Raw genomic sequence first — 26,283 nt, 5'->3', positions numbered from 1 at the left:
TGTTAAACATCATTTGGGAAACATTTAAAAAAGAAAAAAAATTCAAAGGGGGGCTAATAATTCTGAATTCAACTGTGTATATATATATATATATATATAAATATCTATATATATAATCTCTATAAAATAATTAACATTCCAGCTTCATTTAGTGTACCATAAATAATAGATTAAATACAAAATTGTAAAAAAAAAAACTATAGAAAAACACTGATTTTATTATTAAAGCTTTCAAAAAAACTCTTTTCTCTCTCTCTCTCTAAATAAATAAACATGTGTATACTGTATATATGTTGTATACATGTTTGTACTTTTATTTTAGTTGTCTTTTATTTCTTTAATTTTAATCCTCATTGCAATTAAGTTCACAATGATAATTAAGCTTGTTAACACATATTTAATGATTAATGGAGGAATCAATTGTTTCATTATTTCATCTTCATTTACAAGTAGCAGAGTATTTGCAGCTACTGTATATTTCCGTCCCTTTGTTCCCCCTGGTGGCATAGTCGTTAGCGGTTACACCTAAAAACCCGTTCTTAATCCCTTAAGTCGCCTTTCCACTGCACACGCATTCGGACACGACTGTCAAAACACCCCCCCTCATGGCAATTGCACAGAATATTCAGTTTTGACGTGCACCATGTGAAGCTGATTCTCGAGGTAGTGTCCGAAATAAAGTAATGTGAAACCAGGAGCCTTTATCCTCTGTGTGTTCACCATTAAAAATTTTGCAGGGGATATGGAGACAACATTAAAATAATAATATTTTTTACTACTCATTTATGAATGGAAATGTTTGGACAACACTGAAATACATCACATTCGGTCGGCGGTCGCATACAGTCTAGTCGCAAATTTTTTAATGAATCTGCAGCTTAGTTCGGATCAAAATTTTCCACATACGGAGATGATCGTAACTCTACGCAGCTCCCGGACTACTCTCCATTGGAAATACATGACGTCCGGTCTGATGCTTGCTGTTTGTCGTGTGCATATATATATTAGAAACACAAAACAAAACAACATAAAGCCCAATAACAGAATCCCAGTGATAATACTGGGACTGGGAATAAACTCTGGATCTACTCACCACAGGCACCTTGCTCTCCTCCTTCATATGAGTAACAGTGATCTGACCCTCCGGCTCCTGTCTTACGCCCTTGACTTCCTGTTTCGGGGGTTGGGCTTCCTGCAGCATCTTCACCTGCTCCTCCTTCTGCGGTGTGTGTGTGTCTGGACTGACCTCAGGACTGCAGGTCTGTGTTTCTGCTCTGGGGCTTTTGGGGTTTTCGGGTGAGATGATCCTCCTGGGTGAAGACGTCTTCTTCTCTGACATAGCGATGTGCCGTCCGCGCTCCCCGTTCACCGGCTGCTCCGCTCGCAGCGACATCTCGGCCTCCAGAATCGGCGGAGTTTCATCGGGAAGAAGGAAATTCTGGACTAGGTTGTCGCTGAGTTTGCTGGGCTGTGTAGAGAGTTCAAATCAATCGATCAATTATTTATATAGCACCTAACAACAACCTGTTTTCACCCGTTTCTCCTCACACTGATTATAAAATATTACTTCTTACATATAACGCTTTAAATAATCTTTAAAGCGTTATATGTAAGAATATATATGTCTTGGTTAGTTTATCTAACCAACCTTCTGTCTCACTACAATCCAACCCACTCTCAAAACTCAGAGCTTCTGGTAGTACCTAGAATAGCAAAGTCTACTAAAGGAGGTCAAGCCTTCTCATATATGGCTCCTAAACTCTTGAATAGCCTTCCTGATTACGTCCTCAGTCCAGAACTACATTTAAGACCTATCTTTTCAGTAAAGCATACACACAATGCATCGCATAACAGTATGATGCACGAGGTGAACCATCGAGGACTTTATTATATAGAGCTGCTAATAATTCAGGAGGGTTTAATAGTTCTGACTTTCACTGTAGATCTGTTTTCTGCATCTTCAGAGTCTCTCACCGGTTTGTCTTCCTTGATTTCGGGCTCTCGGTGTCGCGTCTCCTTCTCGGTTTCTCGGACCAGCTGCTTGAGGAATCCTCCAGGAACAGCAGACAGTGGAGGAGGAGGCTGAGCGGCGGCCTCTGGAGCTTTCTTCTCCTCCTTTATCTGTGGAGACGCAGGAGATCCAGTCATTGTCAGGGTTCTGCCACTCTGTAAATTCTTGTTTCGGTGGCAGAGCCCGGACACTTGGTCTTGTCCTGTCTCTGTCATTGTGTGTCTCTGTGTGCATGCACGTCATCGTGGGTGTACGCAGAGTGTGCATGCGCTCTTGTACTCGTGTTTGTGTTTTGTTCTGTCGGCATCGCACTGTTTTATTCTTAGCGTCTTCGTCTAGTTGGTTTCAGTTTTGGTTGACGCTGAGATGAAACATGCACGTTGCATATGTGTGAGCGCACGGTAAGGTGTTCATCTATCGTGTGCTCGTGTCTTGCGTCTATTTGTGTTGTTTAAGCACTTGGCTCTGTGTTTACACTGTGGCCGCGTGCATCAGTCTTGTCCTGTTGTTGTGAACGCGTGGTTATTGAGTTCTCTCATTGGCTGTGTGTTCTAGTCTTGTCTAATGTGAGCGCATGGCTTGTGTTGTCTGTGTCATGTGCTCTCCCGTCTATTGTCTAGTTCCACCCTCCTTGTTAACCCATTATTAGTTATGTTCATCTGTTTGTGTGTTAATTTACTACAGTTTATAATCCCCTCATGTCTGCTGTCCTGGGCCAGCTCGTCATTGTATGTCACCGTTTCTCTCCTTGTCTTGTCGTGTGTTCGAGCCCTGATCCCTACCAGCCTGCCCAGTCAAGTTTGTTTGTTTGTTTATTTGTTTAGCTAGTGTTTTCCCCCTTGGGGTAGTTTATTTTGCTGTTTATTTTATTTTCACCATTAATAATTACCCATTTCTTTGCAATTGAGTCCTCGCTCCTTTTTCCCCAACCACCGATCGTGACAGTCATCACCTCCACACACACTACAAACATGCATCCTCCCAATATCTGGTTATATTTATCCGAAACACTAGATAGGGTGTACAGTAACAGCTCTTCCTGATGACTAGTCAGTGGGCAAAACCTCAGTGAGTGTGCGACAGTACAGTCATGACAGCTGATAATAGCTGGAAAAGTCATTTACATGAGTTTGTTTAGGATAATGAAGACCTGATGACATATTTAAGAGAGGTAAAACCCTAAATATACCATAGACCGTCAGCAATGCTAAAAATACAGTCATGCAAGTGCACACAACAGGGATTGAGACCCACTACAGAGAGCCACTGGAAACAACACGAGTCACACTGAGAGAATTACAGCATGCTTAAACATCAGCTATGAAATATTGATGAATTATTTGGTGTTGGACACGTTTGGTGAGACGTTCTAAACAATGATGTCAAACTGAGCTTTATTATATGACTCTATAATATATTAACTTGTTATGTATTTCTCTTATTTATTAAAACAATACAATTATTTGAAGTATTGAGTTTGTCTTTGTGTTGTTGTATATGCCTGTTTGTTGTGGTTCTCTTCTCTCTGCCTCTATCCGCTGTCTTTCCGGCAGGTTTCATTTTGAGTGCACCGGTGTCAACATGTGGAAGCTTGCTGCCGTGTTGGTGAAGTGTATTTAAACCGGACTGGAACATCGTTTGGAGAGTCTCCTCTCTCCAGCTTGATTTGTGAAAAACTTGAGTTGTATTTGCTCGGCGACACTGCCGAAGTTTTAACGTTGAGTGTTGACTATTGAGATCAATACGGACACGCATGTGATGAGGATGGTGCCTTGGTGGTTTAGTAGGGAGGTGAATGTTCATTTGTTTTATTTCATGTGCAGGTAGGAGGTTTTAAAACTTAGTTGTTGAGTTTCTTGTTTATTATTTTGGCTTTACCTCCGCAAGATTTTTATGTCTCCTTTAAAGGTAAATGTCAAATAAATTCGACTTTACGTTATTTCTTTGGTCAATCATCTTTGTTGTTGTTTTTTATTTTTGACCAGGAGACGAGACTCTGAGCTCCTCATTAATTAGGAGGTGTCCTGTTTATTTTAATTTTATTTTACTTATTGTTACAGGTTTAGCTTGCTTTGTGGAGCCGTGCACAGTTAGGAAATGTTACTACTACATAAAGTAATTTGTATGTTTACACACACATACAGTCAAAACTATAAGCCCTTATGTGAATTCATTTTTTCTTTCTCAAATATTTGGATGCTGAGCAGATTCAGGTGCTTTTCACAGTATTTCCTATTATACTTGTTCTTCTGGAGAAACTCCTATTTGTCTTATTTCGGCTAGAATAAAAGCAGTTTTAATTGTTTTAAACACATGTTAAGGTCAATATTATTCGCCCCTTCAGCAATATTAGTGTTGAATTGTCTCCAGAACAAACCACTGTTATACAATAACTTGCCTAATTACTCTAACTTTACCCTAATTACCCTAGTGAAGCCTTTACATGCCACTGTAAGCTGAATAAAATGTGTAAAGTCCAAATATGAACTCGTATGTGATCAATTTAATTTGCATTTATATACTGCAATATATCAGATTTGCACATGGGTTAGTAACGTGTTAGTCAAACGCTGCACCTCCCTTCTGCTCCCAGAGCTTTAAGCGCGAGGAGAGAGCCATAAGGACGAGGGTCAAAGGTCAAGCAGAAGATCCCGACCAGGAGACACGAGACCAGGAGAAGCAAAACCCCCAACAGTGACACTGTGAACCTGAAACACACACACACACACACACACACACACACACATCACAGCACTGAGCTCACATCACATCTAAAAAGCATAGCATAACATATATTTAAAAACTTAATTCTAAATTGCTAACATTTTAGCATGCATGTACTGCAAAGACAAGAGAATATCACAGTATTTGAGTAAATCTCATGATAAATCCCAGGCGCACATTTCATCATCTTTTATTACTATTGTTATTATTATATCTCATTTCATATTTTCAGCATGCAAGCAAAGACAGAGAATATATTTTCTGGTATTTATAGTGATAATTATATTAATAACGATAATTAATTTATTCAAGCCCAGAGCTCAACTTTTCCTGACCTGACATGAAAAAGAAGGAAGATTATACGCCGCCTTTTGAGAAAAAATAAATAAATATAAATATATGTGTGTATTTGTGTGTGAGGCGGCGAGGTGGCGCAGTGGGTAGCGCTGTCGCCTCACAGTGAGAAGGTCGCTGGTTCGAGTCCAGGCTGGGTCAGTTGGTTTTTCTGTGTGGAGTTTGCATGTTCTCCCCGAGTTGGTGTGGGCTTCCTCCAGGTGCTCCTGTTTCCCCCACAGTCCAAACACATGCGCTATAGGGGAACTGATGAACTAAATCGGCCGTAATGTATGTGTGTGTGTGTGTGTGTGTGAATGAATGTGCATGGATGTTTCCCAGTGATGGGTTGCAGCTGGAAGGGCATCCACTGAGTAAAACATATGCTGGATTAGTTGGCGGTTCATTCAGCTGTGGCGACCCCTGATTACAAAAGGCACTAAGCCAAAAAGAAAATGAATCAAAGCTTAAACGCACCAATTTTGCAATGGCATACAGTTCACCCAAAGCGCTTAACCCAGGTTACTGGCAAATTAAAAGTCCTTTAGCATAATTTTGCATATACCCTATTGTACAGTCATGCAGTGTGAAACCCCCTGTAGCCGATTCATCTTGCAATGTGAACAGCACAGACTGAACACTAGTCCAGATAATCATTGCAGTGTGAAAACATCTGTGATGCACCTAATTTGAAAATCCTGGAGTCTAAACTCAGCAAAATGGGCCGAGACGAGAGAAGAAAATGACAACAGCCAGTCAGAGTCAGAATATCTGCTGAAGTTTTCTAAATGTTTGCACCAGTTTTTTAGTCTGAATTATAATAAAATAAATCAGAAAAAAATATTTTACCTGTTTATTTTAATATCATTACATAAGTAATGAATAAAAATCATAGCTCATGAAAATTGCTTTCTAGAGAATTGATATATTGTAAGAAATATCATTTTCGCAGTAATCAACGACATTGCCTATTTTCCCAGTATGGTGCAGCCCTGATAGAAACCTCAGAACACCTTGACAACTGCCTAATAATCACTCAGAACACTTTGACAACTGCCTAACAACAACTCAGAACACCCTAGCAACAGCCTTAAAACAACTCACAAGAGCCAAGCAACCCAACCTCATAACAACAACTCAGAACACCTTAGTGACCTCATAGCAACCCATTGACCAGCAGCCGGAGGAGTTCAGCCTCTTCACAGCAGACCAGCAGAAGATGTGAGCTTCTGCAGGCAGCACCGCTGTAATAAAGCCGACTGTGCTGAGTGAAGAAAACAGAGCTCTGCTTCACAACACAAACAAACCCAGAAGCCGCTCTAATGAAGAACAAATGGCAGGAACGGCCTGGAAACAGAGCAGATCTGAGCTCCATTAACATCAGGCATTTGAGGAACAGGCTTCACTGTGTTGACTTACAGTTGAAGTCACAATTATTCGCTATCCTGTTTAATTTTTCCCCATTTTCTGTTTAACAGAGAGCAGATTTCTTCAGCACATTTCTAAACATAACAGTTTAATAACTAATTTCTAATGATAACTGATTTATTTTCTCTTTGCCATGATGACAGTAAATAATATTAGACTAGATATTTTTCAAGACATTTCTATACAGCTTAAAGTGACATTTAAAGGCTTCACTAGGGTAATTAGTTTAACTAGGCAGGTTAGGGTAATTAGGCAAGTCATTGTATAATGATGGTTTGTTCTGGAGACTATCGGAAAAATATAGCCTGAAAGGGCTAATAATATTGACCTTAAAATGGTGTTTAAAAAATTCCAAACTTGCTTTTATTCTAGCCGAAATAAAACAAATAAGACTTTCTCCAGAAGAAAAAATATTATCAGACACACTGTGAAAACTTCCTTGCTCTGTTAAACATCATTTGGGAAATATTTAAAAAAAGAAGAAAAAAAAATTTAAAGGGGGCGAATAATTCTGACTTCAACTGTAAGATGAACAGTTCAGCACTTCAATGCAAACCAGCAACTTCAACAAATCTAACAAAATAAGACAGAACAAAAACCTGTGGTAAATAGCTTTTTTAGGTAACCAATTCTAAGTATTAACCAGTGGCTGCCTGTTATTGGCCATTCATTAGTAGTTACTTACAAAGTAAACATTGTGCATGATCTTTTTCCCTAGGCCCACACGGAATCTGTGCACACAGAAATCTGCAGATGTTTAGTCCATCAATGAGTCTTTATATTTACTTGTCTAAATGTGTGTAAAATATATTTATTCAGTTTTTAAATTGATTTCAGTAATATAATTGACTATTATGAAAATGTTCATATAATTATTCAGAATACAGTGTGTAAAGTAATCATTTCTGTCTTTTAGAGGAGATATTATATGAGAAACTTACTTTATTTACCAATTTATTCTATCTAATTTGATTTGCATTGTAAATATTAAATAAAAGATAAAAAGGTATTATTTTATGTCATATATCAAAGTCCTTCCGCATAAATGCACATATTTAAAAAATAAATGTCTGCAGATTCTGTCTGGCCCTATTTATCCCTTATCCTACCAATCCTACCAGCTAATTAATGGTTTGTCAAAAGCAAGAATTGTACCTTAAAATAAAATGACCAAATCGCAGTTTTTTGTGGAGAAAAAAGTTCATATAAATTAAATGTACACAAAATTAAAATAAAAAAATAGACTTGATAAAAAAACAAATGGTGAGCAGTATATATATATATATATATATATATATATATATATATATATATATATATATATATATATATATATATATATATATATATATATATATATATATACACACACACAGTGTGAAGCAAGAATTATTATCCGCCCTGTTTATTTTTTTCTGTAATTTCTGTTTAATGGAGAGGTTTCTTTAACACATTTCTAATCATAATAGTTTTAAAAACCCATCTGTAATAACCGATTTATTTTCTTTTATTCTTATTTTAGTTTTCTTGCTCTGTTAAACATCATTTGGGAAATATTTCAAAAAGAAAAATTCAAAGGGGGCTAATAAATTAGACTTCAACTGTACACACACACACACACACACACACACACACACACACACACACACACACACAAATGAATAAGTTAAATATATGTAAAATTGTAATAGAATGCAATATAAAGTGTAAAGAAAAGCTATAACTAATGAATAAATTAAGTAATTAACTAAAAAAACATTAATAGCTTGCTACAAAATGAATTCAAAATATGAAATTATTAACCCTGTACACAGTAAATGCTTTAAAAATGTATACAAATAATAAAAATGTATTGTTTGCTATATATATATATATATATATATATATATATATATATATATATATACAGTAAAAAGTTACATGGCATAACGTTGTTGTTTTATTTACTTTTTTGTTTTTGAAAACAATAATTTTTTTAAGTTTCTTTAAGAATGAAATTATAACTATGTCTAAAAAATGTTTTTGTTTAATATTAAAATGTTGAAATCCTAGATAAATTAATTTCTGACATTGAAAGCATGGACTGCAAAAGATTTTGGTAGGGGTTACATACAGTAGTAGCATAACAAGTACCTTGGTGTACCGTAAAAATCATTCGTAACACTTTAAGTACCAATTCTCACTATTAGTGGTTTATTATCCGTCTATTATAAAGATATTGGTTGTTTATTAATACTTATAAAGTACATTTTTTCACAATAAATTTCTACAAGACAAAATCTTGCAGACATTTTTTTTATATTTCTGCTGAGAATTTAGTTAAAAATCTGCAGAATTATGTGGAATTATTTTGGGAGTATCATAATTATAAATCTAATATATGAAATAAAAATAATACATGTTTAACTTTTCTTTAAAGTTTAAAATGCAAATCTAATTAGATCCACTTATTTGGTAAACAAAGCACGTCACTCGTATGATAGATCTCCTAAAAGGCTGAAAATAAGACTTTACACGCTGTATTGTCACTAAATCATGTGAACATTTTCATATCAGTCAATAATATTACTGAAACTATAATAAAAACCGAATTAATATAAATTGACACACACTTACACAAGTTAATAAATAGACTCAATGATGGGCTAAAAATCAGCGGATTTCAGCAGACTACAACAGCTACCTTAATAGACCTTTTTTAGAGATGTAAACAAAAACAATGGTCCCAACGTATCTCCTGTTTTACATTTTAATTTCTTTCGCGAACAAGAATCCTAAAAGATCGCTGTGATATATGCTGTTAATAGCTATTTTAACATTATGTTAAGTCTTGTCGTACTTATGAAATAGTTTGATAATAGGAACGAAATATTTATTGGCCAATGACATGACCACATAGAAATGATCTATATCTATTAATAAACAGCAATTTAGGAGTTTATTGAGGCAAACGTCATCGTTAATGGTTTGTTAAAAGCAGAGTTCACCCAAAAATTGACATTTTACTCATAATTTAATCACACTAAAATGATTCTCAGGTTTTTTTTAAGTTGAACACAAAAGAAGATATCTGAAGAATGTTGGAAACCAGTAACCATTGACATTCATAGTAAAAACAAAAATACTATTACAGTCAATTTTTCCCCAACATTCTTCAGTATATCTTTTGTGTTCAAATGAAGAAACTAGTGGAGGATGAGCTAATGATGACAGAACTTTCATCTTGAGTCTTTAACTGTGTCTTAAAATAAAGTGTGACCAAATAATGTTCTGCAAATAAATCTACCTTTACGCATGGTCACATCAAACAAAATACAGATTGATGTGTGAGATTTAAATCACATTTCCAATCACCCCAAACCTCGACATCTTGTCATCCACTCAGACATTACACAGCAAACACAAAACAAATCAGTCAGAGGCTGAAAATGATCCTGCGAGTCAGAGCTCATGTTTCAGCAGAGCCACGTTTAGTCCCTCAATCTCCCGCAGATCCAAGCGGAGGCCTTCAAATTCTGTCAAAACACTCAATATCAGGGCACCAAAACTCATGAGCTCAACAAACACCGGCCCTACAGGAGCTATTAATAAACGTGTCTCCACTAAAGAGGAACGGAGCACATTTGGGGGGTCAGTAAAACGACAAACACACGTCTGCTGAACACACATACCTTCCGATGGCTTCCTTTATGAATGGAAAATACATCCAATGAGAGAAAGTGTGTGTGTCAAACTCCGGAGAATAGATAGTTGGAGGCCAAAAAGTAAAGCTCAGAGTCTCACTGTCACTGCGAGGGTGAAGCTGCAATCTGAAATAGAGTGGCATGAACACACACACACACACACACACACACGGAGATAAGCATGGCAGCTGAGTTAACACAAGTCTCCGCTATAAATAACCCTCAGTCAGAGGAGGTGGGCCGCAATACCCTGTTTGGGAAACACTTGAGTGCTGTAAACGAGGGCAAACTGGACGGACACACCGGAGACCAGATTGATGATTTCAAAACACGGTACATTCATACGGGCGCGATAGATTTAACGTTACTCACCCATGCGTTTTTCCAAAGACACACGACTTTTAGTTTGGTACAACAAGGAGATATTTTGAATAACTTAACCGTGACGATTCAAGATGTTCGTGAGGAGAATACAACATGATTTAATTTAGTATTTATTAACCATAGATATATATACATTAGATGTCGCCTGGCCTATTGTTGTCTATAGGACGGAATGCGTCAGTAGCGCCGCCATCTTGGTACAGGGTAGCGCTCCTTTGAAATGAATGCAGGACCAAGGTACAGTGGACTGTGGCCATGCAAAGCCAGAGATATACACATATACACATATATCTATGATCGGGAGTTTCCTGGATGTTAGTATGCAATTTTCTTTTCTAATTACGAAAATTATAATTTTACATCACTTTTTTACATTGATGGATCAGTGACCGCACGGGCATTCCTGACAAAAAGCTTGTGTTTGTGTGTACAGAAATGTACTATCCACATATATATCTATGTTTATTAACAAACAACGAGCGTTAAACGTCGAGTAACGAACTATTCAACGATTCCCGGGCAACATCAGAGGACGATCCTCATTGGTTGTTGTAAAGGATCAAGAATGCAGCGTGACATGCAACAAGGAAACTCATTGGTTGTCAAGTATGATCATGGACTGTGTGAACATCTATAAACTATCCATTTTGGTTTTCGACAATAGTGATTTTATATAGACCATTTTGAGGGATGTAAACGAAAACAGTGGTCCCAACCTTCCTGTTTTACATTTTCAACCTCGAAAATCCAAAAAGAGACACATATTGATAAATAATGTTATGATAGCTGTTTTAACATTAAGTTGAATCTCTTCCCTGCTGAAAAAAAACAGCTTAAACCAGCCTAGGCTGGTTTGCTGGTTTTAGCTGGTCGACCAGGCTGGTTTTAGAGGGGTTTTGGCCATTTCCAGGCTTGTTTTCCAGCTATTTGCAGCCTGGTCTTTGCTGGTCAGACTGGGAGATGAACAGCTAAAACCAGCTTGACCAACCTAGCCAGGCTGAGAGCCCAGCCAAAACCAGCTATGTCCAGCTTAAACCAGGCTGGAAACTAGCCTGGAAATGGCCAAAACCCCTCTAAAACCAGGCTGGTCAACCAGCTAAAACCAGCCTAGGCTGGTTTAAGCTGTTTTTTAGCAGGGTTGTCACAGTCATGAAATCGTTTGATGATAAATAGGACAAGACATGACCACATTAAAATATTCTATAGGTTTAATCATCAAAAAGTGTCTTATAAAATGTCAAAATATGGTTGAAATAGTGTAACAACAATGTAAAAACATTAAGCTGTACTTACTGCTATAAGCATTCACCATAGATACAGTAGATATCGCATACAGACCCTGAGCATGCGTCAACACCACCACCATATTTGGACAGTGCTCCCAGGACAAAAGTCATTCAACTGCACTAGTCAAGTACAGTAAAGTAATTAAATTAATCTAATGGGGTATTACTATTGTTGCTATGGTCACACGTCTAATAACAAGTCTAATATATCCCTACTGAAAAAAAACAGCTTGAACCAGCCTAATAAGCTCTTTTGACACTAATTTTGATCAAATCAAACACTGAAGTAATTGTTTGTTAGCGTAATGTTTTACACCATTTATGCCATAAAACCTGGTCATTTTCAGGAATCGCTTTAATAATCAATGACCTTACTGGCATGTCTGATGTTGCTACTTGCTAGAAAGTTTGTCAGAGTGTGCAGTTGGGTCTCCGCACCGGCCGCTTCAACAAACCCAACAGCAGGTGGCGCTGTCTGAGAAAACGATAGGTCTGTGCGAGCAGGTCTGAGCCTGCAGTTGGGCCTGCAGCTTCACCTTACTCCATTTGGCGGGTGTTAATGTCCAGCCCTGGGCCTAAGTATGGTCATTAACATGAATATTGGGGGCAAATTGTGATCAGCAGATGAATCAGAATTTTTTGATCTATAAACCATTTTACACTCATTATTTTGTTAAAAAAAAACAAACAGACACAGAACAGTACACATGTCAATGCACACAAACAGTAAAGGCACTGTTTGGACTCCTCTGTGTTCAAATGTGAATTATTAAATCAATTATTACCTCCAGAACGGTCTTGAGTGTCTCCAAAAACCAGCGTATTGCGCTCCGTGCGTTTTCATCATCGTCTTCTGAGGCAAAACTCATTAATTAGAGATGTTGATACGGCCACAGCTGCCCAAGAGCGTTCACTCAATGAAGCTAAGCAGGGCTGAGCCTGGTCAGTGTCTGGATGGGAGACCACATGGGAACTCTAGGTTGCTCTTGAAAGTGTTTGGGCCAGCAGGAGGCGCTTAACCTGTGGTCTATGTGAGTCCTAACGCCCCAGTATAGTGAAGGGGACTGTATACTGTAAGTGAGCGCCGTCTTTCAGATGAGATGTTAAACTGAGATCTTGACTCTGTTTGCTCATTAATAATCCCATGGCACTTCTGGTACAGAGTAGAGGTGTAAATTACCCCCATCAGCCCTTACCCATCATGATCTCCTAATCCAAATCCAATCCCATGACCATACACAAATGTGCAGCTGTATGTAAAATATACACATTACATTACACGAAAAAACACCGCAGTGGCTTCTCCAACAAAACTAAACTCCATTTCTCTGATCAGTATGTGCTCCGGTTGATCAGGACGTGACTGTTTTGTTCTCATTTGCGCTCATTTCGCTCATTTTGTTCTCATTTCAGATGTAAACATACAGCAGGAATATCTTCGTTTGTGTTCGACAGCAGACAGAAACTCTATCAGGATTGAATAAACGACACATCTTCATGATTGTGTGAACTGTGCCCTTAACCTTGCTGTAAACGATCAATTTTAACAGTATACCCAATGGCAGACGATGATCCAGGATAAAGCAGTGAACCTGGAAATGGATCTGGATATAGATCTGTGTTGGCATCAGCTGGAAAAAGCGCAGTGTGTGTGTGTGTGTGTGTGACGGACAGACTCAGCTGTGGAGGTGAAGCTGTCGGGGAGAATTAGAGCTGATCTTCACAGTCATCTTCATCTTGCTGAGGATTCGCCGCCGGACACCGGGTGATGATGATGATGATGCACTTTATAAAACATGCCAGATGATGAAGCTGAATATCTCAGACAAGCGTCCGCATATTAAAATCTGTGCATTACAACGTTAATCTTCAGCCTTCTTGATGATCTTCTGCTAAATCAATCTTCCAATCACTCATTTATTTTCTCTTTGTCATGATGACAGCACATAATATTAGACTAGATATTCTTCAAGACACTAGTGTTCAGCTTAAAGTGACATGTAAAGGCTTCACTAGGGTAATTAGGGTAAAGTTAGAGTAATTAGGTAAGTTATTGTATAACAGTGGTTTGTTCTGGAGACAATCCAACACTAATATTGCTGAAGGGGCGAATAATATTGAGCTTTAAATTGCTTTAAAACTATTATAAATTCTAGCCAAAATAAAACTAATAAAGATTTCTCCAGAAGAAAAAAAAAAATATTAGAGGAAATACTGTGAACAATTCCCGAATCTGTTCAACATCATCTGGGAAATATTTGAAAATGAATAAATATGTCGCAAGGGGGTGAATACTTTTGCCCTCAACTGTATATGCATCAGGCACTTTGTTAGACCCACTTTACGTTTTCTTTTCTTGGTATAGCTTTTATATATATGTTCTCCATATCTAAGGTTATTTACCTATTTTCTATAGCTTTAACTTCTATTTGCATGTCTAATTCTGTGTGCTTTTGCTCCTTGTCATTTTCAATAATTTAGAGTCTGATTATTTCGTTTTTTTAAGGTCATACTGAGTGTTGGGGGTAACACATTACAAGTAACATGAGTAATGTAATGATGACAATAATTAAATAATTCCTTACATTTATAGAACACTCAAAGCGCTTTACACATCGGGGGAATCTCCTCATCCAGCGCCATTATGCAGCATCCAATTATGATATGGGGAGGGTTAGGAGGTCAGATGGACAGAGGCCAGTGGGCAGATTTGGCCAGGATGAAACCCCTACTGTTTTTCGAAGGACATCCTGGGATTTTTAACGACCACAGAAAGTCGGGACCTCGGTTTAACGTCTCATCTGAAAGACGGCGCTCACTGAGCAGTATAGAGTTCCCTTCGCTATACTGGGGCATTAGGACCCACACAGACCGCAGGTTGAGCGCCCCCTGCTGGCCTCACTAACACCACTTGTCAGAAATAATATTACATTTCTAAGTAACATTCATTCATTCATTCATTCATTTTCTTGTCTGCTTAGTCCCTTTATTAATCCAGGGTAGCCACACGGAATGAACCGCCAACTTATTCAGCAAGTTTTTACGCAGCAGATGCCCTTCCAGCCGCAACCCATCTCTGGGATTCTAAGTAAGATGTAACGCACATTCAAAATTAAGTAATAATATTCAAGTTACTTTTTAGTTTAGTTAATTTACTATTAAAAAATAAACTGCTGAATTAAAATAAAGGCAGTCATGTTGATTTCGCCTGCAATGAGAGAATGCAGGAACTGAAATGAAAATAGCAGAGCCTTACATTACTGTGATGGAAATTCATTCATTTTCTTGTCTGCTTAGTCCCTTTATTAATCCAGGGTAGCCACACGGAATGAACCGCCAACTTATCCAGCAAGTTTTTACGCAGCGGATGCCCTTCCAGGTGCAACCCATCTCTGGGAAACATCCACACACACACTCATACACTACGGACAATTTAGCCTACCCAATTCACCTGTACCGCATGTGTTTGGACTGTGGGGGAAACCGGAGGAAACCCACGCGAAAGCAAGGAGAACATGCAAACTCCACACAGAAACGCCAACTGAGCCGAGGCTCGAACCAGCGACCTTCTTGCTGTGAGGCGACAGCACTACCTACTGCGCCACTGCATCGCCCTGTGATGGAAATATTCTCATTATTTTAAACACACTGAAGAAAAGGAAAAGAGGATTATCTAATGAACAGAGATTTTACTGCACTAATAAGACAAAAAGTGCAAAAGCAGTGAACACATTGCTTTAAACCGTCATTAATCTGTTTGCAGAGCTCTGGAGTCGGGAAGTTCTCTGAAGATAACATCATCCTACATTCATTTTCATGTGTCTTTTTTGAGGTAAGTGAAGGTTAAACAGTAGAGAAACCCTGCAAAAACAGGTCAAGCCTCAGCAGGTCAGAGAATGCAATGCAAACGTAACTCAAAAGTAACAAAGCATCACTTACCACAAAAATTAACTAAGTACCACCACTAGTTACTTTTTTGGAGAGTAACTCAATATTGTGCATTACTTTCAGAAGTAACTTTCCCCAACACTGCTCACAGGGATAATTTCACTGCATATACGGTGCATGTCACAAATACAAATAACCTGCCAACATTCTTCAGTTCATCTTGTTGTGTTCATCAGTAGAACAGGTTTGGAGGAAGCTGAGAATGGGGAAACGGCAGAACTCATCTGTTTAAGTGAACCGTCCCTTTAAGAACTAAAACTTCAGGGTTTGTTTACATGCACAGTCAATCTGAACTGATCTCAGATATGGAGAGTTACTCGTTTACATGAGGCTTTAGAGTTTCAAACTGATTACGCTAAGGGTTGTTGTAACACTACATTGGGGCAAATATGGACAAAAGATGTAAAGTGTGAAATAAACAAGTACAATGTTTATTTTGCTAGTGCAAATAGTGTTATTTTTTTAGATGAACAATTAATTTGACAAGTAAATCTGCTGTAAAAAAAAATAGTTTTGGTAATCATCAATCAAAGTCTGATTGTTGGACGCTTCAGTCACAATATTGTCAACCCCAGATGTCCAAACTAGGGCCCACGAGCCAAAGTTGGCCTGTGGTAGGCTTTGATTTGGACCGCCATCCCATTTGAGGAAAAAAATTGTGTGAAATGTCTTGCTGTTATTTTTGATTAAAATGTGGTCGCTAAATAAACGCTGTCATATCTTTTTGTGCCATTAACATGTGGTGTTCCTCAGGGCTTAAGCTTGGGTCCGGTTTTGTTTTTCTTTTACTTACTTCTATCAGGAAAGGCTTTAATTGTCATGGAATAAATTACCATCGGCATGCTAATGATTCTCAAATCTATTTGCCTATAAAATCCAGTGAGAAATTCTTTCTTGAGTCTTTGTTTAACTCAGAGATGTCCAAACTAAGGTAAGCAGGCCAAAGTTGGCCCCCCATCCCATCTGAAAACAGGAGAATAGATGGTGAGCATTGCGGAGAATCCTTTAACAGAGATCATCGTTTGAATTTAATGTGACCTTTTTCTGTTTGTTTCATAGTTGAGCTATAAAAAAGCAAACTGAAATGAAACGTTTGAAATGAAATGTTGTAAAGAAAACAGATTGTTAAAAATATAAATACTGTCCCTTGACGAATAGAGGACAGTGCACAGAGTATCATATGCAAACGCTTGATTTGTGTAGCTAATCAGCATTGTGGGATAACTGAGAGCATTTTGTTTGTACTGTAATAAGTTCATTATATTTTTAATTTTTTTAATTATGCCGCAGGAGTTTATATAAAATAAAGTTTTCTAGTTTTTAATATTAGGAAAATAAATTAGGATTAATTAATTACTGATGGCAGCTTTAATGTAATACAGTTTACTATATTTCCCTTTGGCGTCCTCAATCAAGTTTGGTTTTTAGTCCTTCATAAGTTAAAGTTTGGGCACCCCTGCTCAACGAAGCCATTCTTACAGTTTGACTTTGTGATTATTTTTCATGATTTCTCAAGATAAATACTCAATTTTAGGATATAAACGGTTAAATTTTAAGGAAGAAAACCCAGATTTGTCAGTTTGTCGTCTTGAAATGGAGTTAATAAACTTGCATTTGGCTTTTTTTTGGTCAAAATTTAAAAGAAAAAGTCGACAGCCAGATACAAACTGAGAACTGCAGAAATCAAACAATTAATACAATCAGCATTGTGAAATAGAAACTTTCAAGAGAGGAAAAAAAAGGAAACATCGTGTTTCCAACATAATAATTTAAAATGAACTGCATAAACATGAATTATTCCTCTCTTTATTCATTATTGTTTTTAATAAAAATGCTATTGAATTTTTTTGGTCTGTAAGTAAAACTGAAGCCGCCCAGGTTATTTTCAAAAATAAATCAGAAATAGAGCTTTTTTTGTTGTTATTAGAAAATAGAAACTTACTTATATGTTTGTTTACAGAAGAGGATTGGATCTAAAAAAAAAAAAGATCAGCAGATGAAGCTGATTACGTTTCTGCTGAAAGTTATGAAGATGTTTGCTTGCGAATCACAGATAAAATTCCTGAAGCCCTGATGAAGCTGCAATGCAAGTCACTCTGTCTTCTGTAGATGTGTCCACCACATGCATAAATGAAAACAAATACTGTAAACGCATCCGCCAAACACATTACAGAAGACGAGTAAAACTCCAGTGGTGTTTTCAGAAATAATGAGTCAAAAAATTAGTGTTTCTGTAAAATACGCCAAATAATCTGCCAATGGGACAGGCCTCAACAACATGAAAGCATGGATCATCCTGCCTTGTATCAGCGGTTCAGGCTGGTGGTGGTGGTGTAATGGTGTGGGGGAGATTTTCTTTGGGTCCATTAGTACCAATTGAGCATCAACGCCACAGCCTACCTGAGTATTGCTGCTGACCATGTCCATCCCTTTATGAGCACAGTGTCTCCATCTTCTGATGGCTACTTCCAGCAGGATAACGCAGCATGTCATAAAGCTCAATCATCTCAGACTGGTTTCTTGAACATGACGATGAGTTCACTTTGCTCAAATGGCCTCCACAGTCCCCAGATATCAATCCAATAGAGCAGCTTTGGGATGTGGTGGAACGGGAGATTGGCATCATGGATGTGCAGTCGACAAATCTGCAGCAACTGTGTGATGCTATCATGACAATATGGAGCAAAATCTGTGAGGAATATTTCCAGTAGCTTGTTCAATCTATACCACGAAGGATTAAAGAGGCAAGAGGGGGTCCAAACTGGTGCTAGTAAGGTGTACCTAATAAAGTGGCCAGTGAGTGCAGTACTTTCAACCCAAAAATAAGTTCATATCCCTTTACCCCCCCCATTAGCAGATTATTGAGCTTGTTTTGAGGAAAAACTCGCTGAAAACAATTGAACACATCTAGAAAATGCTTCTTGGTTTAATTCAGGGGTCACCAATCTTGGCCCTGGAGGGCCGGTGTCCCTGCAGGGTTTTGCTCCAACTTGCCTCAGCACACCTGCCTGGATGTTTCTAGTATACCTAGTAAGAGCTTGATTTGCTTGTTCGGGGTTTGATTAGGGTTGGAGTGAAAATCTGCAGGACACCGGCCCTCCAGGAACAAGTTTGGTGACCCCTGGTTTAATTTCTTTAGATAATTAGACTAGAAACAAAGCACAAACTTGAAGTAATGAAAACAGCATTGTAAAGTGGGTTTCGACCCGTCGCATGTCCAGAACAGAATGAATGTGGAACAGACGGAGACCACAGACACGGCAACACGAAAAAGGGGCTTTTATTTCTGAACTGTTTTATAAGCAGTCCAACACACACGTTTCCTAGCTGTTCTGAAAAACGAAAACCAAAGAAAATAATTGTAGTAACAATTATCATTCATTGAATAATATTATCATCATCATCATCATCATAGCCGTAATGGTAATAACCCCAGACAGTAGTATCTGCGTTTGTTTTGTGGCACATGAAAAAGAGTTCGGGCTGAGCGTGATCGCCCGGAAAACTCCGTGTCCCATAAACCCACGCACACAGGGACTAGCCTACTCCCCGAACAGACAATAAATATGAAAGAGAGCCGTATTAAACCAACAAAAATAATAATCTGGAACTCGTAGGTACAATATCTAAACGCTTTTAATGTGCAAGATCTGAGCGGATTCTTCACCACAAATACTCACATCCGACCCCATCCCTGAACCCAGAGTCTCAAATCATCTCCTGTGTGTGTGTGTGTGTGTGTGTGTGTGTGTCTACGTCATAAAATCTTTTTAAATACCCTAAGCTCATTTGTATTCATTTCATATACACATATATATTTATATATATATATATATACTTGTTAGTTATTTTTTTCTTCCTATTTATCGTCCTCTTCTGCGTTCGGTTACGGAAAACAGACACACACACCAGCTATTGAATGAAGCAAACACTGAACGAAAAGCTACCGTTAAAATCAAAATTAAAATCATAATACAAAAACCCCTGAATAAAACATGGATATTTGGGCCTGGAGGTGCCACCCTTGTGGAGAAACGGGCAGTTTCTGGTCTGTCGCCGCTCAGTAGCTCTCGAGGCGTTGCGGTAATGACGTTCAATCGCTCACGTCACCTGAATTTGGTCACATTTGTTTTGTACCCTTTCTCAAAAAGCCGCCGGCGCTCGCGCGTACCGATGTGAGACATCCGGCTGGAGCTTTTCATTGGTTCATTCTCCTACAGTCGTTTGGCACGTGTATTTTTCATCAGCTCGTGAAGCGTGGAGGAAAAAAGTGCAGTGATGAGATTTCATTTTGGTTTCGAAATAAAACTAAGCTCAGGATGGCACCTCCCCACACGTAAAGGCTACAAAAACTGATCCGACTCCTAAAACCCGGCAATATTTGCATGGCATAGGAGGAAAAAGAATCACTGCATCAAACGAAAACCTGAATATACATAAAGAAAATCAACTCATGCCTCCGTTTCCATTCAAAACACACACTCCAAAACAAAACGAATCTGCATTTGCGCCACATTCGAGACCGACAATAGAAAAATGGAAACTATATTCAACTCAAGCCTTGCGACAAACAGTTTCGCGAACGCCTTACGGATGTCTGCGTGTGAACGGATGTTGGACAAGAAGACCTCCATCATCTCGCACCTCATTATGAGATAAACCACCCAAACAACTCTGCATTCTCTCACACGCAAAAACACACACTCCTCCGTCTGTCAGCCTGAGGATTTAACCGACCCCCCCGCCCCGAAACCCCCCCGCCACAGAGACTAACACAGACAGGCAGAGACAGAGAGATTCGCCATATATGCAAACATTGTCAAGAGGATTATACTGTAGATGCACAGAGAAAGATTCATATGTACAGTCAGATACAAGACTCCAGGGATGCTGTTCTGCTGCTGCTCTTTCCTCCTGGTCCCTCAAACCGAGACATCATGCATGGAGGTTCGGTATCCGACACATCTCCCTCCGCGAACGGCAGGAGTTCTCAAAGGTTTATTTCATTGGCACTTTTTGCACTTCAAGTGGAAGGAGTTTAAAAACAAAGGGGGTAAACGTCCTGCCCCCCTCTCAAAGTCCTTCCCATCGTATCAAGCAGCGTAAATCACCTCCAACGAACGAACGAACGAACGAAAATAAGCGAGAAGAGAAATGAAAAATACATTCAAGGCCAAAAAGAAAACTTCTCCCCAACAACAACATCATCTTGCATCGCAGCAACCCAACCAAAACGTGGTGTATACCAGGGCTGAGCACCAAAACTAAAAAGGACTGAAAGAAAACGCTCCCTATGTGGTGTTTGTACACTATACGGAGTCTTGATGCACACAACACTCGCAGCTCTCGCTAACGCAGTCAATCCAACAACTCGCGACGTCTCAAAGTCTGTACACACAAATGCTGTCTTACTTAAAACACTCGCCGTTTCTGATCTGAAATATCCCCAAATCAAGAAGCTTTAGCTGGAAGAGTGACAGTAGAGTTTTATTTCCTTAAAACAAGCTGAATGATCTGCCAAAGGGGGAAGCAGAATAATCCTGATTTCAGTTGGAAGTACAGGCGGATGATTTAGGGTTTATTAAGGAAAGATCTCACTTAACTTGGACTAAATTCTGAAAACAAAACTGCACTTTTTACTCGTCTGTTAAAAGCTTCTTGATTTAACAATGTTTAGATCAGAAACACTCCGTAAGAAAATAAGAGTAACACTTGATAATATCTGCACACCGTGAGCCATTTATTAAGCATTAGCATATAGTGAATTCATCATCTGTTCAGCATTAACTCTACATTAATAAGCGTTAGTCAGCAGTTTATAACTGCACATACAAATGCTGGAATCTTAACTTATAACTACATTTATAATCTGCTTAATACTTTCATAATCTAAAGATTTATTTTCAGGACTAAATTAAGTGTTGCATTATTTACAAACTAGCTGTATTTAAAAGTAGCTGAGGGTTTTAAGATGGTTCAGAATGAGTTAGTAAATGATTAATAAACTATTGAAATCAACGTTTCTATAGCTTATTATTCAGGCATATAGTAATGGTGACTAATAAAAGCTTAACAAGTCAACTTCATGCAGAGCTAATCTAAAGTGAGGAGTAGTTATGCTTCATAAATCCCTCATCAATGACAACTAAAGACTCGGTATCGTATGAACTATAATCTTTGGAATCTTATCGAAAAAGTTAAACTGGAGTAAAGTTTAAACACTGCTGAATAACAGAAGTGTCAAAATACCACAACAGATTTGATAAAACAACAATAACATAATCATTTAACACTATAATAAGATGCAATCTTTAAACTCTACAGTCATTTCATGTTAGACAGGGTTGCAGAGATTTATTTTTCAGGTATGAATAATGTCGTTTGAGATATTTTCTTCTGTTTAGAAATTAACCGAGTCTTTAACTGTCATTGATAAGGGATTTATAAGGTATAAACAGTCCTCACTTTAGATTAGATTGGATGAAGTTGAGTTAATAAAGCATTTATTAACATACACATTAACTATTAGTGTATGCCTGATTAATAAGAATCATAAATGTAATTTGAATAGTTTATTAATCATTTATAAATAATGCAGTGTTTAATTTAGTCCTGAAAATAAATCTTTAGATTATGAAAGTATTAAGCAGATTATAAATGTAGTTATAAGTTAAGAATCCAGCATTTGTATGTGCAGTTATAAACTGCTGACTAACGCTTATTAATGTAGAGTTAATGCTGAACAGATGATGAATTCACTAGATGCTAGTGCTTAATAAATGGCTCACAGTGTGCAGATATTATCAAGTGGTACCGTAAGCATTTTTTGCAGTGTAAGTATGGAGGTCGATGCCATGACACTCCACAAATCTGCATCCGCTAGCATGAAACACGCATGCCGTACGCCACATCGTTGACAGACAGTGGTGCAGTGTGTGCGCTTCAGGAATGGCAGTCAACAGCGTTTCCTTGAAGAACGACAGGAGAAATATCAGTCATCTCCATCCACTGGATCAGAGCTCTCTCGGCTTCTGTTTCCCGCAGCAGAGGTGTTCATACAGTCGATCTGCCGCTTATGGAGGATTAAAGTTAGCCACTTTTTTTCATGTCTGAGCATGCCAGGAGAAGATTGGAGGAGAAACGAGTGCAGTTTCCCAGCCTGCACCGCTGATGATCATTATCCGTGTCTGCGAGTGCGTGTGCGCATTTAATTCACAAACTATTGAGGAACAGCAGGGCACAATCCAGCAGAAGCTTCCGGATTGGACAAGCAAGTGTGTGTGTGTGCGTGTGTGTAAGTGTGTGTGTGTGTGTGTGAGGATGAAGAGTGGATCAGGTGCAGGAGAAGCGGATCACAGGCCGTTGCTGTTGCGGTGTGTGAGCGGAGGTTTGGAGAGCTCCACCACGTTAGTTCTGCCCTTGCCGATGACTTTAGGAGCTCGACGCAGCAGCTTCTGGGCCTCGGTGAACGCTTCGGTCAGCTCCTTCTTCCACTGGACGAACTCTGGGTCGCTCTGGAGAAGAGGAAGAGCATTAGCTGTGCACTCTGAGCTGATTTATTAGATTCATTTTCAGCACTCATGATCAGTTTTGGGGGTGACACAGTTAGTTATATTTTAAGGAGCAACTCAAGATTGAACTGCATTACTTTCTAGTCTCTACTTTCTACTCTTCTTTATTTTATTTTATGTATTATAGAAGTATCGGATCAGCAAGGCAAACTTTATTAATAGAGCTCAATTTCACACAACCGTAGTTGATCCAAAGTGCTTTACAATAAAATAAAATAAATAAAATAAGGGTGCTTTCACATCTGTAGTTCGCTTCATTTGGTCTGTACCAATGATGCATTGTTGCATCTTCTGCCGTCGTTGGGTCGTTTTCACACCACACTGCTGGCTTTGGTCTGAACCAGTTGAAACGAACCAAAATGCAGTCATCTGACAAAACCCACATCTCTCATTGGCCAGATGTTGTTGAACACATTTCCTAAACTGCTTATTGGTTGGTTAGAATTCACATGCGGGAAAATGCCAATGAACTCCCGTAAGTAAACAAACCGGCAGACACAAAATGTGGTTTTTACTCTGGATGGACGACTGCGCTGACTGATTATATCCCTGCTTTAGACAAACTCTACATTTCGGGAATGAAGTGCGGCCGCGGCTGGAAAACGTGTTTAATGCATCGCTCGTCACTTCAAGAGGAGGCGTGAATTAATAGCTAAACTGCGACATGCTCATCTTGCGGAAATATTACCAACGATTCATCAGCTAATGTTTTCCCCTCTCTCTGTAAAGCGCTGTCAACAAATATTTTTCCTTCATATCCCATAATGCACAGCGCATCGGCCTACGGCAGCTGAATTAGTCCAAAAGGCGCAGTACTTTTTGCGGTTGGACCTGTTTTAGTACGAATCATATTCTCACCACAAACGAATGATCCAGAGTTCGTTTGAAAGCGTACCAAGACCACTTCTTCAAGCAGGTCTCGGAATGCTTTTTTAGTGCATACTCGAGTACGATTGCTATATTCTCACCTGCCCAAACGACAACGCACCAAAACAGAAAACGAACTCTAGTGCGATTCAATCCAACTAAATAAGGCAGGTGTGAACGCACCCTAAAACACTGCGATTAAAAATATAAGAAAAGGAAATATAAGTAATACTAAAATACAGATAAGATCTAAAAATTAGATTTAAAAGCATCCAATAAAGGGAAACCCTGATGTTCAGAGGGAGATTGTTCCAGAGCCTCGGGGCCGCAACACAGAGAGCTCGATCACCTTTTGATTTGCAGCGAGACCGAGGGACAGACAAAAGAAACTGGTCATGGGATCTTAGCGCTCTACAAGCTGTATAAGGCCTAATAAGCTCACTGACATAGGCCGGGGCAGAATTGTGCAATGCTTAATGTGAAAAGAAGGATTTTAAAATCAACTCTGAATTTTATAGGAAGCCACTGCAATGAGGCGAGGACAGGGGAGATACAGCTGACGTCAGAATTATTCACCCCCCTGTTAATTTTTTTTTCTCTTTAAAAAAATATTTTCCAAATGATGAGTCAAGAAGTTTTCACAGTATGTCTGATTATATTTTTTCTTCTGTAGGAAGTCTTATTTGTTTTATTTCGGCTAGAATAAAAGCAGTTTTACATTTTTTAAACACCATTTTAAGATCAAAATTATTAGCCCCCTTAAGCTATTTTTTTCTGATATTGTATGAAAATGGTTTGTTCTGTAGACTAACTTACCTAATTACCCTAACCTGCCTAGTTACCCTAATTAACCTAGTGAAGCCTTTAAATGTCACTTGAAGCTGTATAGAAGTGTCGTGAAGAATATCTAGTCTAATATGATTTACTGTCATCATGACAAAGATAAAATAAATCAGTTATTAGAGATGAGTTATTAACACTGTTATGCTTAGAATTGTGTAGAAAAATATTTTCACTTAACAGAAATTGAGGAAAAAATAAACAAGGGGGCTAATAATTCAGGGGGGCTAATAATTCTGAATTCAACTGTATGATCTCTTTTCTTAGTTGCTGTTATTAATCTGTCTTCTGCATTTTGGACCAAATGTAACCGAGAGAGTGTTGACTGAGGTAGACCAATGTACAAGGAGTTGCAGTAGTCTAACCCAGAGGACATTAAAGCATGTGTTATGAACAGGGTCACACTTTACAATAAGGTTCATTAGTTAATGTTAATTAATGCATTTACTAACATGAACAAACAATGAACAATACATTTACTACAGTATTTGTTTATGTTAGTTAACGTTAGTTCATGAAAATACAGTTGTTCATTGTGAGTTCATGTTAACTCATGGTCCATTAACTAATGTTAACAAGCATGAGTTTGGATGTTAATAATGCATTAGTAAATGTTCAGTTATGATTAATAAATGCTGTACATGTGTTGTTCATGATTAGTTCATGTTAGTAAATGCTTTAACTAATGAACCTTATTGTAAAGTGTTACCAGAAACGGCTTAACTTTTGCCACCAATCTAAGCTGCTCTTCACAACTGCATTTACATGTTTATTATTATTATTATAACCTTTATTTTACCAGGAAAGACACATTGAGATTAAAAATCTCTTTTACAAGAGCGTCCTGGCCAAGATTAGGCAGTGCACAAGTCACATAAGTCCAACAGACAACAAATAAAAAACTATTTACAGTTAATATGAATCACACTGACAACTATTCAAAACATCTACAAACCTGTTCCAACTTCTAAAACTGTTATAGTCTTTTTAAAAGCATGTAGTGAAATCAAGTCTTTAAACTGCAACTGTGTTTGCAGATTATTCCAAGCAGAAGCTGCTGCGTACTTAAAAGCCTTTTTTCCCCATCTCAGTCCGCACTTTAGGGACAGAGAGTAAATGAATATCCTGTGAGCGAAGACCATAGTTAAGAACAGGCTTTTTACAAATAGAATTCTGGAGATATGATGGGAGGAAACCCAGTATAGATT

At 38.2% G+C, this 26,283-nt stretch overlaps 2 protein-coding genes across 9 annotated transcripts in view; both read right to left on the bottom strand.

Annotated features, from left to right (window-relative positions):
* The window catches only part of myo18b (myosin XVIIIB), a 673,005-nt gene extending 662,698 nt beyond the window's left edge, over window positions 1–10,307 (bottom strand). For 3 of the 6 annotated variants that reach the window (XR_012386577.1, XM_073915215.1, XM_073915216.1), the window contains exons 1-4: window positions 10,168–10,307; window positions 4,588–4,719; window positions 1,975–2,121; window positions 1,094–1,468 (exon numbers count right to left, since the gene is read on the bottom strand). Coding sequence is in view for 5 of the 6 variants with exons in the window: in XM_073915215.1 (XP_073771316.1) it covers window positions 1,094–1,393 (300 nt within the window). In the remaining variant the exon portion in view is untranslated. Of the gene's footprint in view, window positions 1–1,093; window positions 1,469–1,974; window positions 2,124–4,587; window positions 4,720–10,167 lie in introns of all 6 variants that reach the window. The other 3 variants (XM_073915212.1, XM_073915214.1, XM_073915213.1) reach the window with 2 other exon arrangements.
* Window positions 10,308–19,059: 8,752 nt separating this feature from the next.
* grk3 (G protein-coupled receptor kinase 3) overlaps window positions 19,060–26,283 on the bottom strand; it is a 146,958-nt gene continuing 139,734 nt past the window's right edge. Inside the window, exons 21-22 of one of the 3 annotated variants that reach the window (XR_012385966.1) lie at window positions 22,612–23,311; window positions 19,060–21,519 (exon numbers count right to left, since the gene is read on the bottom strand). Coding sequence is in view for 2 of the 3 variants with exons in the window: in XM_009305689.5 (XP_009303964.1) it covers window positions 23,150–23,311 (162 nt within the window). In the remaining variant the exon portion in view is untranslated. Of the gene's footprint in view, window positions 23,312–26,283 lie in introns of all 3 variants that reach the window. The other 2 variants (XM_009305689.5, NM_001134725.1) reach the window with 2 other exon arrangements.

Source organism: Danio rerio, chromosome 10 (genome assembly GCF_049306965.1).
Source record: "Danio rerio strain Tuebingen ecotype United States chromosome 10, GRCz12tu, whole genome shotgun sequence".
NCBI lineage: Eukaryota > Metazoa > Chordata > Actinopteri > Cypriniformes > Danionidae > Danio > Danio rerio.
This window is presented reverse-complemented; position numbering and strand designations above follow the sequence as displayed.